At 31.0% G+C, this 19,375-nt stretch overlaps 1 protein-coding gene across 1 annotated transcript in view; it reads right to left on the bottom strand.

Annotated features, from left to right (window-relative positions):
* LOC149533955 (truncated transcription factor CAULIFLOWER A-like) overlaps positions 1-19,375 on the bottom strand; it is a 106,417-nt gene that overhangs the window by 85,892 nt on the left and 1,150 nt on the right. Inside the window, exon 3 of the mRNA XM_089805934.1 lies at positions 14,494-14,548. Within this exon, the coding sequence (XP_089662060.1) occupies positions 14,494-14,548 (55 nt within the window). The remainder of the gene's footprint in view (positions 1-14,493; positions 14,549-19,375) is intronic.

Here is a 19,375-nt window from a genome sequence, read left to right as displayed (position 1 = left end):
TTTTTCTTTAAAAAGGAGGCTCTCTCCTCACTCTCTATTCTATTCTAGTTTATACTAATGTTATGCTATCAATTTTCTTATAGCATTATTGCACTCTTAGCTTAGTCTTCATTTTTCTTGCATCTTCATACTTGCATTAGCTTAGATTTCCTATATGCTCTAGCTTAGATCACATAGCTTAACTAGGTGGCTCTTGTAACTCTCTTTGTTAGCTTGCATTTTCATTGCACCTCATTGTTTCTTGGATATTGGCATTGTTTCCTTTACTCTTTGAATCTTCCATTCTATGGTTCACCTTGGAAGGGTTACTAGGTGCACCTTGCAAGGGTTACTTTAGCTAGGTTCATTTGAGATCCACCATCTCAATACTCTTGCATGTCATAGATAGGAAGCTATAAGCTACTTCTTGAGACTCCCTTTTCCATGGCTTCCCTCAAGCATTAGTTTATAGAAGTTTACCCTATTTTTGGTATAGATTTTTGGCACCCACTGTGTGGTTGGACATCATTGCTTAGCTCCTTTTTCGCTTATTTTTGTCACTTTTTGCACTTGCAGGTTGAATTCCACTTTTACTGTCAGAATTATTGTACAATACTTTCTCTATAATCGTACGATAGTTTGTGGATTGAAATACAATACATGGCCAATTTCACTATCATAATGGTACTCTGTATTTTGTCATATTGTTGTTTGAAAAGTATCATTCTATATTGGTACAAAGTATCATGTTGGGAAGAAGTATCACCCCAACATATTGAGAAGTATTGTATGATACTAGGTCACCCAATAATATCATTATGTCTATTTTATTTTCTCAATTTGGCTTTCATATTTTGGCTTATTGGCTTTCCAATTAATCTTAACAACGATTTTATAGGGTTTCCTTCAAATTTAATTGATTATTTTGATGCCTTAACCCTTTCTAATTTGTAGGTGCCTATCTTGCTTACTTGTCTTGCTAAGGAAAATAGAAAAAAAGGGCTACTAACATTGTTGCAGGGCTACCCAAGTAAAAACAATTTGTCTTTTTTAGTGTCTTCAATCCATTTCAAGTACGACATATACTAGTTGTATTTATTTTTATAGGCACATAAAGCCCATTAGTAAGGTTCCATTGTTGATAGGAGAGTATGCTCTTCACCTTCTTGGTGAATTAGAAATCTTGACTCATCACTAGTTCAAGAAAGTGGCTGGCATATTCCACTCTTTAGTGGTCTTAATTAACCTGCTTGGCATGTTTTGGGGAAGCATTGCAGAATAGGAGAGTATTCTCTTCACCTACTTGGTGAATTAGAAATCACAACCTCCATTTTGTTTAATCTCACTAGTGAGATTTTAACTTTAGATGGCCTACTATTGGTCAAAAGATACCAATAGGAATGACTGGAAGTGGGAATGAGAAAAACCTTGCTATTCTGACCCACTTTAATCGAAACCTCTTGGAAAAGGAAAAAACCTTTGTAGGCATAACACTTAACTTCACTTGGTGAGATTACTTGTGGGATTGGGACCATGAGGAAATCACTAGGTGGGTATGCATAAGGTACTCTTGTGGTCATGAGGACTCTGTCCCATATTGGGTGTAAGAGGAGTGTTATGAATTGAACCATTACTAGACACCATATGATATAGAGGCCACACTATTTTTTTGCTCCATATCTTGATGCAAGGGTTGATCCTAGTGGACTACCTGGATCACCCCATGATTTCAATCACCATACATGTTCCTTTAGATGTGGGTAACCCATCTATGACAAAGCCAATATCTATTATGGACAACCACTTTGTGTGAGATGAGGGAGCATCAAGTTATGGGCCAAGGTATTGAGTAATGAGACATGTCTTTTAGGTAGATATTGCTTCAATTTGTCTTCAAATGTGTTAGACCTATAGGAATCATTTGAACATACAAAAATAATAGTTTCATAAGGCTTTTTGCTTTCAAAAGTTTCCAAGTGTTTGTATTGGTAAGGTTTCTTTTTCCCTTGTTCAATTGCTTGAAGACATGTTTATATCATAATTCCTTTCAAAATTGCTACCTTTTTGTCAAAAACTAAAACAAAATTTTCTATGATAGTCACATTACACAAATTGAACAAAAACCTTTGTGAAACATGGGTCTTTTAGGCATAAAAGTTATGAAAACTATCTCTAGTAGTCAATTGTCATAGTACCTATCTCAAAAATATCATATGATACTTCTAGGTTCTATAAATTATCATTATGTCATACAAATTTGGTCATACTACTATATTAGACTCTATCATATTGCTATACTAGACTTTATCATACTACCATTCAGAAATTTTTGTATGGCCCAAAACTATTATATTGCTTCTTGCAAATTGTAGTGCAAAATTCTTGGTTGTCCTACTATCTAAGATCTTTTGCCTAATCCTTGTGCTTGCTTAATTTTACTTTGACTACATTATTGGCAGATTTAGGAAAGTCTACACTTAATCATCTTGGCTCCTTGGTTACATACTTGACTTGAGGGATTGTTCTCTTTTCATTTTGACCTTCTCTATTTATGTGGCTATTTGGCTTCTTGCCTAGTTCTTGACTCAAGTCACTGGTGTCATATGCTACTTAAAAACTTTGATTGATAAGTCACTCTTATTTGCTACCTTTCTTTGACAAGTGAACATTTTGATTTTCTAAGTTTGGACTCCAAGTGCTTTGTGTTATCCTTCTAATCTAAAAAATACCCCTAACATGCCAGTTGAAACTAGGCTCCAACTTAGTCAAGGAAGTCATTTTTCTTTTAACTTTGAACAACTACACTCTCAAACAAGGCATCCACATAAGAAACATTTTGATACTAAACCTATCTTTGACAAAATAGAGGAAGACAAATCAATTGCTTGGTACTTTCCTCTTAGCCATTTTGGTAGTTCCTTTGATACACCACTTGATACTTTTAGGGCTAAAAATAATGTGTCTTTCACCATGAATCAAAAAGAGAGAAATTGACACTTAGATAGATTCTTTACAATTACACATGACCAAATAGAAAGAGAGAAGAAATCCTATTGAGATGAACAAGCAAGACTAGAACAAGAAAGACTTGAGAAAACAAGACAAATAGCCACTAGGATGAATGCTCATATATTTAAGGAAAATAATGCTCACAATTCTAATGCTCATGGCTTTGGAAATCATCACTCTAATACCTTTGGATACCAAAATGCTAATGCCACTTATAGCAATCCCTTTGTGAACTTTGGGAACAATGACAGTGACACCCCTCCTTGGATTCCAAGGTCTCATCTTGAGGGCAATGTCTCCACCTAGACATTCCCATCATGGACAACCTTTACAACATGGGAGTGAGGTACACAATTAGATTACTAGTGACAACCTCCTAAGATTTCAACAATATTTTTACCTTAAAAGGCTCCATCATGGAAAACCTTTACAACATGGGAGTGAGGTAGATAATGAGATTACTAGCGATAACCTCCTACGATTTCAACAATACAATTACCTTCAAAGGCTTCTAGTTAAGGTTTTAGAGAAAAATGGGGATCAAAATTTCACATACTTGACTTCTAGAGGATAGAAGCTTCCCCATGACATTGATGTTCAAAGGATCGGTCAAAAGAGAGAACCTACTGAAAATGAGATCTTGAGGAAACAAGTCCAAGACTTAAAAAATGAGTTTTCATGCATGGAAAGAGAAAAGAAAAAACCTAATTCCTCACTCATTGAATATATATGTGCACTCCCTTTTGAAAAAAGTCTCTATATGATACCTTTTCCACAAGATGTCAAGATCTCTAAATATGATAAATTCAATGGCAATGGGGATCCACATGATCACATTAGGTAATTCTATGCTCTTAGTATGGATTTCATGCATGATGACACATACCTCATGAGACTCTTTCCAAGGAGTTTGAATGGGCAAGTCATGCAGTAGTTCACAAAGATTACCTCTCCTTTTAAATTCTTTGATGAGCTTGGGAAAAGTTTCATACAACATTATTCTTACAATATACAACATCCATTACTATGTTGGATTTATGCAACATCAATAAAAAATAAGAAGAACCTTTTGTCACTTATTTGCATAGATGGAGAAAATTGCATGCCAGATACCCTCAACCAATTCTTGAAAATGACAAGATCGACATCCTTTTTTAACACTCTTGTACCAAAGATACATTATAATCTTAGAAAACAAGTGTTTATCACTTTTAATGACATGATTGAGAGTGTCTATCATATAGAGGATGTTTTTTTTAAGAAGGGGGAGATAGTCTTGAACAAGGAGATAGTTTTGAACCTTGGAATAAAAAAAAGTATGATGCTAATGATGGGGTAGTTGATGCCCCTAAAACCAAAGAGCCCATCTTCAACTTGGCTAATGCTAATCTAGCTAATAAAAAACAAGAGGCTAAAAAGACCAATGATTCCAACAAGCCTAAGTTTACACAACCATCTAAGCATAAGCACTATAAGACTCCCTTGGTTGATTCCTATGAGGTAATCCTAAAAACATTGCTTGCTGATAAGATCGTTACACTACCAAAGAATTCAAGATTTTATGATCCTATTGCTATACCTCATTGGTGGAGAGAGGATTACTACTACAACTATCATAGGAATAAAGGTCACAATACTAATTACTGTCTCAAGCTTAAATACATATACAAGATCTTATTGAGGAAGGAAAGGTTTGTGTGGACGGGATAGTTAAAATTTTTTATCATAAGGATTTCAAAGAGCCTCTCCCAAAGTATGAACAAGGGGAGACATCAAATGGAAAAAAGAAAAACCACAATGCTAAGATTAATTATACCTACATGATAATGTTATTCACATGCTTGAACTTGTTGATGAGAGAATTTTCATGATGAGGAGCCCAACTATGAGATGGATGATGAAAGGCCTAAGGTTGTCTTGAGAGTCGCTACTCTCACCTCTTCTTCTCATGGTGAAAGATTAAATGTCATTACTAAGAGCCAAACCAAGGTTGTCCTTAAAGTTTCTATTACTTCCAACCAAACTCATGCTAAACAATTGGTGTCTTCCTTATCCAGGAAAAAATATACCACCACTACTTCTAGTCCACTTATGACCTTGTGGATTGATTACAACATAACCCTATGCAAATTTCCATCTTTGAGTTGATAGAAATATCTCATTTTCATAAGGAGATCTTAGAGAAAGTAATATGTACAACTAGTGTCCCTATTGACATTGATGCAGATAAGTTCCAAGCTATAGTAAACCACATCTCTACTCTACAATACCTAACATTTTATGAAGAAGATAAAAAAGTTCTTAGCCATCCAAATAAGCTTGCACTCCATATTGAGGTTCAAATCTATCGTACCCAAGTCAAACATGTGCTGATAGATAATGGTGCAAGGATGAATATCATTTCCTTCAATGTTGTTCAACAATTGGGTCTCTCTGAGTTTTCTATTAACCCTAGGTGGAAGATTACTATCAAGGCCTATGATAAAGTTGAGCACTCTTCCAAAGGTCTAATGTGCTACCCATTCGAGTTTACCTCCTATTGAGAAGGATGTGGTGTTCCAAGTTCTTGATATCTCACTTGCATATAACATATTGCTAGGAAGGCATTAGATACATTACATGTAGGTACTTTTGAAGAATTCCTTATAGATTATAACTCTCTAGTTATTGGAGACGATTCCCTTCGCTTTAACATCCTAAAATCCTTCACCTTGCTATCACTCATGCACCCCAATCTCATTTATTGGTTTATACAAACTCAACCACCTGAGATAGCACCTTTCAAAATGACTTTCATATTTCTTGCTACCTTAGTTCCATTGATCTTGTAGTGTATTCCACTAGTGAACCAACTATCAACATGACAAAAACAATCAAGTACATTAGTCACAAAATAAATAAATAAATGAAAAAGAGGCACTCTGATGGCAAAAACCACTTTGTGGCAGTGTTAGAGCCTAAAAATAGTAAAAATCCAGATGTATCCAAAGGTGAAAACCTCTTGGAGGTACCTAAGGATGAGGTAATTGGTAGTCTGCCCAACTATTTTCAACATAGATCATGAGTATTGGTTGAGAATATACATCCTATTAATCTTGATACATAAGAGTATCAAAATATTATACACTTAGCTCAACCTTTATTAGGTGAAGAAAAGGAACAACTCACTCAATTTTTTTGTGAAAAGAAGATAAACCTCGCTTGGACCTATGCAAACATGACCAATCTTAACATTGACGCTATCATTCATTACCTTTCTATAACTCTTGGTATCAAGCTCTTTAAGAAAAAATTGAGTAAAATGCATTTGCATGTTTCTCTCTTGGTGGAAGCCAAATTATAGAAGCTATTTAGTGCCAAATTCGTAAGAGCTATAGACTATGCAAAATGTATTTTAAATATTGTACCTATTTCAAAATATTTCAAATCCTTTGTGTATGAACTAACTTACGAGACCTAAATAAAGCTTTCCCTAAGGATTATTTTCTACTCTCTAATATTGACATGAGAGTGGGTATGATTGCAGTCTATGAGATGTACTCCTTAATGGATGAGTTCTTGTGATATAACCAAACAAATATAGCTCCTACAGACTAAAAGGAGACTTCTTTCACCAATGAATGCGATACCTTTTGCTAGAATACCATGTCATTTTGGCTAAAAAATACTGGTGCTACATATCAAACGGCTATGACAAACATTTTCCATGACATGATGCATAAAAAAATGGAAAATCTTGTAGATAACACTTTGGCTAAGTCTAAGAAAAGGAATACTCATTTTGATGGTTTGAGTTTGATATTGGACCAATTGGAACAAATTTAGCTTGGGCTCATTCCTAAGAAATGTGCCTTTGGCATCACCTTTGGTAAATTGCGAGGATACATCATATCTAATAAGGGCATTGAGGTTGATCCTAAAAAGGTACAAACAATTATGAAAATGCCACCTCCTTGTAGTATTAGTCAATTAAGAAGTCTTCAAGGACGTCTTCAATCTATAAGGAGGTTTATTTCTCAACTAAGATGATAGATCAAAACCCTTCAACAAAATATTGTATAAGGGGTCTACATGTGTGTGGAATAGAGAATGTGATAACAACCTTAATCAGATCATGAAATATTTGGCCTAGCCTCCTATGCTCATGCCTCCTATTTTTAGAAAGCCTTTAATTTTGTACATCTTAGCTACAACTACTCGCTTAGAGGCATTACTAGCATAACACGATGAACATGGAAAGGAGCAAGCTCGTTATTATATCAACATAACTCTAGTTGCTTATGAGGTTAATTACAATAGTATTGATAAGGCTTATCTTGCTATAGTGTTTGCATCCAAAAATATTCGACACTATATGCTAGTTCATACTACACACTTGGTTGCCAAAATTAACTCTATTAAGTACCCCCTAAGTAAAGATGCACTCATTGGTTAAATTTATAAATGGATGATGATTCTTTCAAAATTTGACATTGAATACTTTGCACATAAAGCCATAAATAGACAAGCTAGTACATACCAACTTGTTGATTTCCCACTTCAAGATAGTGCTCCTATGCAAATAGGTTTTGCAAATTCATCTATCATGTATGTCACTCAAAGGAATTGGAAGATGTTCTTCAATGGATCCCATACTCAAAATGGTGTTGGAGCTAGTATTTTGTATGTTACACCCCATGGATACACTATTTCTAATTCCTAAAAGTTATTATTTCCTTGAAAAAATAACGTAGAAGAATATGAGCCTCTCACAAATGGGATCAAGTTGGCTATTAAATGGAGAATTAATGAGCTACATATCTTTGGAGACTCACAACTTGTCATAAATCAAATGAACAATGATTATCAAACTATGGATAACAAGTTGATTCCCTACAAGAAGTTGATTGTTTCTTTGAGGAAATATTTCACCTTTGTTACCTTTCAACAAAATCTTTGAGCTAAAAATAAGGTTGTTAATGCTATGGCTACCTTGGTATCTATCTTACAATTGCAAGAACATGAGTCTTGGTTTAAATTCCTAGTGGAAGAGCTATGTCATCCCGCCTATGATTCCCTTGACAATAGAGTCATTTGTATTGTTGTTGGTTGTGACTCCTCTTTATATGCCACCATCTATTCTTACTTGTGTGACCAAATTATTCTTGGAAGTCTAACCCACAATGAAAAATGCCAACTCATTCAAAATACCTCCTACTTTACCACTATCTCTAGTAACTTGTATAGGAAGGCTCTAAACAGAATACTACTTAGGTTCTTAGAGAATGATTAGTCCAAAAGAGCATTATCTAAAATCCATGATAGTATTCCTAGGTTTCACTCTAATGGCTTCACACAAGCTCAAAAAATGTTTAGGGCTGGTTACAATTGGCCTACTATACAAGCTAATGTCATGCAGTATGTGTAGTTCTACAAAAAGTATCAACTCCATGGTAATTTGATTCATGCTCCTAGACTTGAGTTGATTCCTTCTATCATACATTGGCCTTTTCAACAATGGTCCTTTGACTTGGTTGGTAAATACATCCCAGTTCTTCTATTGGAAATAAATTTATATTATAGCTACCGAGGATTTCACTAAATGGGTTGAAGTTATGCCTTTTTCTATAGCTATAGGAAAACATCTTCATCCTAAATCACATCATCTTTTGCTGTGACATTCCCTCCTCTATAGTCATTAAAAATGGAGGATAATTCAACAATAAGGACCATAGACAACTTTGCAAGAAATTTAAGATTAAACAACATTGTTCCTCTATTTAGTACTCCAAAGGGAACGGCCAAGTTGAGGCTTTTAATTGGACACTGCTCAAAATCTTACATATAACTATACATAAGTTTGGATGTGATTGACATCTACAGATTAATCTTGCACTATGGGCATATAGGACTAGCATACACATGCCTACTGGGGCTACAAATTTTTCTCTAGTCTATGATTTTGAGGTTGTTTTACCATTAGAGTTTGAGATTCCTTCCTTGCAAGTCTACATGGAAGGGCTGATTACTAATGAGGACTATAGAGCTATGAGAATACAAGAGGTTAAACTCTTGGATGAATACCACAAGGTTGCTTTTGATCACATGAGAGCATATCAAATTTGAATGTCTACTAGCTACAATAAGAAAGTCCATCCTAGGGAGTTTCAAGTTGGTGGCCTTGTCCTTGGAGAAAATCTGAAGAATCAACAAAATAAATAATAGAAGGGAAAGTTTGAACCTAAGTGGATGGGTCCTTACATTTTTACTACTGCTTTTGGCTTTGGTGCTTATCAACTCTCTACACTTGAGGTACAATAGCTCCCTGAGCCCATCAATATGTATATATATATATATATATATATATATATATATATATATATATATATATATATATATATATATATATATATATATATATATATATATATATATATATGATGCTGAAAAAATCCAAAAATGTAGTTCAATGGTCCTAAAAAATTCTCATCTTAGTGAAAACATAGTAATAGGTGCTCTGATGTATCACCAAAAATATCAAATATCTAAAAAATATTTAAAAATCATAAAAGATCCTAAAAAGGAAAAGAAAAAAGAAAACCCTTCTAAGTGGAGAAAACATGGAAATAGGTGCTACTTGAGACCTTTGCATCTATGTCTATCAATATCTTGCTTTGCACTCCAAACCATTCATCTCACATTTCTTTACATTTTCTACCTTAGAACTCATTCTTGTCTATGTCTAGGGGGAACATATTGTCCATGCTTATCAAGGTCTCTTAAGTGCTTTAGGGTTTCTTTGGCAACTCTCAAACAATGTTTTTCAACACTTCCCCTTGACATCAAGTGTTTCTCAACACTTATCAGATCCCTTGTCTAGTTTAGGATGTTGTGACATTTCTCATTAGTAGACTTAAGTCTATGGAAGAAGGTCATGTGACTTTAAGACACACTTAAACTGAAAATAAATAGAGACTTTTTGGCTTATTATTTTTGTGTGTTATTTGTGATGATTGCATTACCAAGTTTTCCATCCCTAATAGTCTCTCATAGATGTCATGAACTATAGGATTGGGGGCATGGGGTGTTTTCCCTTTAATTTCTCTCTATGGGTGTACTCTTTTAGATCTTAGGTGTCTTGAGCATCTTGCTTGACCCACTTAACACTTAGGATCTTGAACATTACATCCTTGTCTTCTTTTTGAAAGTGCATGTTTATGGTCATCTCGACATTTTATCTTGATGCAAGCATAATATTGCTATACTAAATTTGGGGAATCTAAATGCACCCTCATCTTGACCTTTGTCTCTTTGATGCATAGGATGGATTCCCATATACCTATCTAATATAGATCATATTCATATCCTCATAGTTATACTAGTGATGATTGTATAATTTTCCAATGTCCCTAAGAAGGCTCAATGATAGACAGGATACTACTTATATAACCCTTTCACGTGCACTTTGCATACTAGCTTGCACTCTAGGGTTCATTCTAGCTTAAGTTTACACTTGAGTGTTGATAGAGTCTTCTTTATCTTTCATGGACGCATTAGTTAGTTGTGTTCATCTTCTTGATTCTTCTCAATCATATCTTCATCTTCCTTTTGGTCTTATCACTCACTTCTTCATCTTTACTTTCCTATCACAAGGGAGTTAATATTTTCATCACATCTATCTACCTTTTTGGATCCCTTATATATTCTTTTGACCTATTTTTAACCTAATGTGCCTTAGCGGGTTCTAATGCATCCTAAGGGGTTGTAATGTGTCCTAGTGGGTTTTAGGAGTACTTAGGACCCATTAGTATCCCTTAGAACACACTAGGACTTAATAGGATTCCTTAGAACACATTAAAACAATCCCTTAAGATACCATAGGAACCTTTAGGGCACATTCAAACCCATTAGTGTGTGATATGCCCCTTAATGTATCCTAATAGGTATTAATGGTTTCTAATGTGTCCTAACTAATCCTAATATATTACAAGGCATCATATTGGATCCTAGGACCATGTAGGTCTCATTATTAACACTTTAGGAGATACTAGTTTGTCTTATGACAGTTAATGTACTCTACGGTGTAATAATGGGTTCAAATCTATTATAATGTGTCCTAAAGGGTCCTAAGATGACATGTCTCATTAAAACTCTTTAGGAAACATTAGGAACCATTAAGACACATTAGAACCAATTAGTACATCCTACGCCTATTAATGTATTCTAAGGGTATTATTGGGTTCTATGGATTCTATTGTGTCCAAATGGGTCTTAATGTGTCCTTAGTTATCCTAATGGATCCTAAGAAGTCTTAGGAACGCTTATGTCCCATTAAGACACATTAGGACTTGTTAGGACACATTAGGCTTCTAAAGTGTGGCCTACAATGATTAATGTGTTCTAAGAGTTTCTTAGAGGTCCTAATGTGTCCTAAGGGGATGTAATGGGTTCTAAGGTTTCTTAGTACCTCTTAGGACCCATTATGCCCTCTTATGATACATTATAAACCATTAGGGACCACTAAAACCCTTTAATGTGTCCTATGCATCTTAATGTGTTTTAAGGGGTATTGATGGGAGTTAATATTTTTTGGTGTCCTAATGTTGTATAAGGGGTCATACATATTCTTAAGGGAATCCAAGACCACTTAGGAAACATAATGCCACCTTGTGATGAATTAGTATTCCTTAGGACACATAAGAGGCCTTAATGAGTTTTAATGTGTCCTTATAATGGGTTTTAATGTGTCCTAATGGGTTCTAATATGTCTTAAGGGGTTTTAATGAGATTTGAAAGGTTTTTTTACCACAAAAGATCAATTACAACTCCTTAGGACACTTGAGGACTCATAAAGACACATTAGAACCCTAAAGTGTGTCCTACAAAAATTAATGTGTTTTAAGGGGAACCCATGTGTCCCAATGTGTTTTAATGAGTCCTAATAGATCTAAAGGGGGTTTAATGGGTCTTTTGAGTTCCTAGGACCACTTAGGCCCCATTACAATCCATTAGGACATATTAGGACCCATTAGAACATAGTAATGTGTTTACATCCCTTAATGTGTTATAAGATGTACTAATATTTTCTAATATTTCTTATTGGGACCCAAATGTATCTTAAGGGGTTGTAATGGGTTATTTCCTTAGACCACTTAGGTATCATTATGACCTCTAATGATAAATTAGGACTACCTAGAACCAATTAGTGAGTCCTACAATAGTCAATTTATTCAAAGGGGTCCTAATGGGTTATATGTCCCTTACAATGATTAATGTGATCTCTCTCTCTCTCTCTCTCTCTCTAGAACACTATTGTTCTTAATTATTGGGATGGCGGGGTCGGTACAAGAGATATAGGGTAGTGGTAACAATAATCTACTAAAGTGAGGGGCAAAATAATCTAATTCTATCCATTTAAACCCAGATGAATGAGTGTTCAAAATCTTTCCTTGGTAATTAAGTGAAAGCCATCTTCCTCACCTACCAATGACAAGTGAGCCTCTCACCTACCAATGACAAGCGAGCCTCTCTCTCTCTCTCTCTCTCTCTCTCTCTCTCTCTCTCTCTCTCTAATGGGTTATATGTCCCTTACAATGATTAATGTGATCTCTCTCTCTCTCTCTCTCTCTCTCTCTCTCTCTCTCTCTCTAGAACACTATTGTTCTTAATTATTGGGATGGCGGGGTCGGTACAAGAGATATAGGGTAGTGGTAACAATAATCTACTAAAGTGAGGGGCAAAATAATCTAATTCTATCCATTTAAACCCAGATGAATGAGTGTTCAAAATCTTTCCTTGGTAATTAAGTGAAAGCCATCTTCCTCACCTACCAATGACAAGTGAGCCTCTCACCTACCAATGACAAGCGAGCCTCTCTCTCTCTCTCTCTCTCTCTCTCTCTCTCTCTCTCTCTCTCTCTCTCTCTCTCTCTCTCTCTCTCTCTCTCTCTCTCTCTCTCTCTCTCTCTCTCTCTCTCTCTCTCTCTCTCTCTCTCTCTCTCTCTCTCTCTCTCTCTCTCTCTCTCTCTCTCTCTCTCTCTCTCTCTCGGTTAAACACAAATGTCAATTACCAAACTAAATTATTATGTAATGTGAAATAATCCTTAAATGATCATCTACTAGTGAAGGGCTTAAGATTACAATTGATAGTCTAATGTGAATTATGTTGAAGACAATGTGTTAATTCTTGAAATTTAGATAAGTCTAAATTTTTTTAAAAACTATTTAGAATCCAAAATATTTATCTTATCTCCTATGAATCTCAAACTACTCTCAAACATCCTAAAATTATATACTTAATATGTAACTTAAGTATAAGAAAGGATTGCTTATATTTAAATGCTACATTTTATGTATGGTCCTAGAGCTAAAAAGGATATGAGAGATCCTATTGTGTTTTACTTATCTATTTATAAGTTTTTTCACATATTTATATTTATTTAGGAACTTTACATAGGGTGTACGCATTATAGGGAACACATGCCATGTTTTAAATTGCCAAACCTAAGGCTTGATCAATCTAGGCCATAGTATGCATGCACTACATTGCACACACACTTTATTGCATTTTTTGAGGGAAAAAAAGAATGTGTAAATTTTTCGGTCCCTCATCTTTGTCCACTTACCCAATATACATATATATGTGTGATTTTTATTATCTTGTTTTGTATTATATATGTAATATTTCATCTTACATATACATTTTTCAATATATGTGTTTGGCATTGATCAAGAAGTCTTGATTTGCATTCTCTGATAATGAAGACAACTTTTTCATTTGTCTTATAGTTGCATGATTGAATAAATTTTATCCACTCATCGAGTTTTTTAGTATTTCCCTTTTAAAATACCTTTTTAACAAATATAATACCAATAAGTCTGGTATTATTAATTTGTTCAATCAAAGGATAACAATGTCCTCTCGATGCTACATTTTTTCAACAAGGATAACATTCAATAAAATAAATATAAAAGATAATTACAAAAGAAAAGCTCCATGTAAGAGTTGACACACTAAATTTCAAGACAATAATATAGAGAAAGATATAAAACTAGACATAAAAATGACTAAGAACACATCAATAGCCCCAATATAACCAACCCAATTCTAAGAATTTTTTAAAAATGCTATCATCATCTTATGCAATAACTTAAGAAAATATTACTAACAAAGATTAGTGGGATAATATTTACTTGAAATACAAGCATGGTTTGTTCATAATTAGAGTCATTTTGATCCCTATATTGTAGCTAGTAACAAGAATGTATGATAGTATCATCACAAGATCATGTTTATTTAGGGGAAGAAATAAATAAATGAAACTTACACTTAAAGAAAATATTAATAGATATATGCATGAATTCTATATTTTACTATTTGATTGTGTGTTCTATTTTTATTGAATAGGAATTTTGTCGAATGATTTTTCTCAATAATTTTAATGATACTTTGTAAAGATAATAAGCATTCACAATTAGAGTAAATGACTTCTTATGAATATGCCAAAAAAATGTAGTGAAAATTTACCTCAAGTATAATTCCGGAAAAGATTTCACAATACTTCCTCAAGATTCTCTTCATGCTTTAGAAAACAAGAAATGTTAAATTAATAATTAAAAAATTAATTATATATTTTAGAAAAAATATACATATTGATTTTTTCAGTTAGTTTCTAAATACAAAAGTTACACAAATTCTAGCGTTAAAGACTATCATTTAATATATAATTGATATTTATTATTATAAGAAGAAAATTTATAAAAGAATCAAAAAATCTGAAAACTTTATATTATAAAACTCAATGCACCAATAGTTAAGTATGAACTTAGAATAGTTTTAATCAGTAGACATGTCAAATAATATATATTTAATAAAATTATAACAAGAAAATTAATATTAGTGATCTACTTATTTTATTTTGTTGTAATAGTTTATCAAAATAACATGTCAATAAGCGGCATACTCTTGTTTCATTTTTTGTTCATGATTTAATCCTTATCCATATTTATTTATCTCACATTTATTTAAAAATATTTAGTAATTATTTATCATTATTATTGCCTCACTTTCATGTACTCCCTATTGGAATAATTACTTCATTCACTTAGCTAAATGTATGGATTGTTTCATGTAATCAAGTTAAGCTAATAATAGGTTAAGTTATCTCAATAATTATGATTGTAAAAACTAGCACTTGCTAACCATATTGTGCACTAAATTTGAATCTAGGGTTTCATTCACCCTTTCATAAGGATTTATTCTCTAATTTGAGGAAAATCTTTTGTACAATCAATACAAAACCCTTAGGTTGTATTTAGAAAATTATTCTTGCTTCATCCTTCTTGACAAGAACTATGCATACAAATGATTCATCCACATCCATGATGGATCTAACTCTAAGATAATTGCTTATGCATATTAGGTTCAAACAAAAGTTTCCTTTGTGCTTGCATCATCCTAAATCCTACTACTTGATTAATACTTTATCAAAATAAGAGTAGCTAAATTTTTAGTTCAATTTTCTTAAAGGTGCAAAATCTAGGATAAAATCCAAGTGTCAAGAAAGAGTTTGGATATTGAGGAGAGAAATGAACTCCACTATTGTATTAAAATATCCAAAATTCCTAAAATTTCCTTTCCAAATGCAAAAATAAGATATTAACAACTTATAAGAAAAATAGCTAGGAAATTTACAACATAAAAATAATTCACACTACCATGTAAGCACATCATATTTATACTCAATCAAATGAAATAATCCAATTCAAGTATGATAAATTCAACCCTTAGAGAGCTAACAAAATCAAGAGAAAACACTCTAGAGGGTAAGATTTGTGTATCCAACATTTGGCTAATAATTTGACTTTACCACCAGTAAATTTTTCAAAATTTAGATTAAAAAAGATAATATCTATATTAGCTATTGATAGTTAAAGGTTACTACCTTAAATGTTATTTCCATCAACCATATTTTATGCAAAACATTTCTCCTTTTTAGTTGGATTTAGTGGCTACTATCAAGTTAGAGTAGAACCAAATGATTTAGATAAAACCATATTTACATGCTTATGGAGTGTAATTTTAGTTATGTATTGTAGCAAAAAATATTGAAAAAGAGTACTTCTAAAAATATTTATGAGATCATGTCATGATTATGTTTAGTTCTATATAGATTAATTCATAATAGATAAAAAATAATGTTTGAAGAGGATCCATAATGACTAGATTAATTCCTCATAAAATGTGGAGAATAGTAAATTATTTTTGATCCATAATATTTTTTTCATTATGATTTACTATGGTATAAACTAGGAGATTATATAGATCATAGAATAAAAATTAAGTATATCTATAAGAGAATAACATTATCAATAAATTATAACATCAAGACTTTATATCTTGATAAATATTATTTATTAGATAGAAAAATAACAGTAGTCATTTAGTAGAATAAAAGCAATGATGGAGTCAAATGTAAGAGGACTAGGAACCTTTTGTTTTATGTACAAATGGAACCATAATACAATACAGAATCAAATTAAAGAAAGTCAAATAATTATTTTTTAAACAAAGTGAAGCAACCCATTAGCTTATCAAGTTTGAGGTGAAAAAAAATAATTCTTGAGAATGTAGTAGTATTATTAATAATAATTTTTGTTAAAGAAAAATATTTCTTTTAAACATATATAAATTACAAGCTTACTAAGTTTATATGACCATGGATGAATTCACAAATCAAACTCTAAAGGAATCAAAGTTCTTCTATGTCTATGACGTGTCTTCCACCTCTAATAACTCATATCCAAAGTTAAAAGAATCATATATGAAAATAGTGAAAAATTAAAACAAAAATGATTTTCTAGTAAACGTCTTTAAGACTTTCTTTTTCAAAATCTAAAGATAATATTTTCCTAGTGTTTAATAGGGCTAAGGTTGGATTAAGGGTTAATTTAGAAATAGCCAAATATATTGACCTCATTGGCAATCCTAACATTTTTAAAGTACACTAATTTGTTTTAATAAATCAAATTCTTAGGGAGATCTATATTGCTTCTATAGAAAAAGAAAAAGAAAAGATGATCTCTAATATTTTCAGAAAAAGGAAAAATCAATCACAAACATAAATTCTTTGAATTTTATATGAAAATCAAAGAAGAAATTAAAAATGTGTTAATATTGTTAAATTTTAGTTATTTCAAAATCTTCCAACGTTTCTTAATATCGTTGAATCATATTATAGTAATTTTATTTTTCAAGGACTATAGCTTATGATTGATCAGAGTAATAGTAACATGTCTTCAACATTGTGGTAAAGGATATCATAATGCAATAAGATACCTCAAGCAAATAATGTGGATGATAAAATAGATCCAAAATTAAAACATTAAAGTCTAGATAAAAAATCCATACCTAGAAAAGAATCACACATGTTCTTCTTAATTATTTTTAATTTTTAATAGTTTTGAAAATTATTAAGAATGACATTATATTGACCCTATTTTCAGTTTTATTAATTATATTTCTAATAAGATTTTTAATAAAGATTGTATACTTGCCTCCATTTTAAAGATGTGCATAATCTCATAACAAACTTCACATTTTTCTTATAAGAAAAATATTTTCGATAATATCAACTAGCAGTTGTATATTTTTGTGTAGGTCTTTGATAATAAAATTAATTTTTAAAATATAATCTTATGCGAAAAAATTAGATTATTAATAAATTTCAATTTAAATAACATAATATTTACTAAACTCTTTTAAATAGATTAATCAATATTATTTATTTAATTCAGTTTATGAAATATGAAAAAAAAAAACTATTCTAAAAATTCCATCAAAAATCATCTTTAACAAATGTTCAATCGATTAAATAAATTATAGAAACTAAAAAAGAATATCTAAAGAAAATGCTAAACTAATATTTAAAAAAAAAAAAAAAAAAAAAAAAAAACTTAAAAATCAATTTTAAAATCAAAAGTTCAAATACAAATTTGGAGGTCACGAGTAATTATTTTTCAAATAAATAGGAAATGAAAAACAATAGTTAAAAGTGAAGATTTAAAATATAATCTTATGTGATGGATTAGATTATTAATAATTTTTAATTTAAATAACATAATATTTAATAAAATATTTTAAATAGATTAATAAATATTAGTTATATAAATTCAATTTATGAAATATGAAAAATTAATCATTTAAAAAACCGCATTAAAAATTTATTATGAAAAATTAATAAGAAAAAGGGCAAAAAGAAGAAGAAGCAATGTCTCTAACAAATATATATTCTATTTACTGAATAAATTATTGAAACTAAAAAGAAATATTTAAATAAAAAATAAACTAATATAAAAATTTAAATTTAAATAATTAGAAATTTTAAATTTAAATCAATTTTAAAACTAAAAAAAATAAAAATAAAGATGGGAGATCACAAGTGAATATTTTTCTAAAAAATAAACAATAGTCAAAAGTGGAGATAACAACTAACAAATATCAAAACAAGAGTTTAAAATGGAGTTACATAAAAATAACCAATAAATAATTAATGGAAAGACAATTTTTTGACCAAAATGAAAACTTTTCTAGTCAACTTACAACTTTTCCTACCAACTACAACTTTTCCATCAAAAAATCAATTTTGGAAAGATAAAATAATAATTTAGTTTTTTCTATATTCTTTATTTTATGTGAATTTCTTGATCTCATTATTTCTAGTATTACAAATATTTTCAACATAGTTCTATATGAATAGGCAATTTGCTAATCTTTTGTTGTTTTAATAATTCAAATGTCTTAAAAATAAAATCTAAAAAATAAAATATTTTTCTTTTTATATTTCTTTATTTTGTAAATGTTTATATTAAGATTTCTATAATTTAAAAAATATCAAATTTTTAGATCAATACAAACTAAGATATTGATCAATCTTTATAAAAACTGATTTTTATTTTAAAATAAATTGTAAAATATAAACAATAACTCTTCTTATAAAATATATTGTCATTTTATAATTATACTTTTATATGAAATATTATTTTGAAACAATTTAAAATCGAGATCTTCATGTCCAAAGAGTGCAACTTTTAAGAAAATATTTTAAAAATAAATAAATTTATAATTATTAATACATAAATTTTAATATAAATAAAAATAGAATCACTTAAAGCAAATATAGTAAAATAAATAAATAAAAAATTTAAGTATTCACACTAAAACAATTTAAATACAAAACGAATAATTTTAAAAGTTAAATAACTATTAGATACACTTTTGTTGCATAACATAAAAATAGCTTACTGTTAAAAATTATACAAAATTTGTGAAAACCAACTCCAAAACTTTTCTAGATAATTTTATAAACAGTCACCATTACAAAACCTCTAATTTTAGAAGCAGAAAAAAG

This window comes from Cupressus sempervirens, chromosome 10 (assembly GCF_028749045.1).
Source record: "Cupressus sempervirens isolate cs-2001-9-10 chromosome 10, ASM2874904v1, whole genome shotgun sequence".
NCBI classification, from domain to species: domain Eukaryota; kingdom Viridiplantae; phylum Streptophyta; class Pinopsida; order Cupressales; family Cupressaceae; genus Cupressus; species Cupressus sempervirens.
The sequence above is the reverse complement of the archived record's forward strand: the minus strand, read 5'-3'. Positions and strand labels throughout refer to the sequence as shown.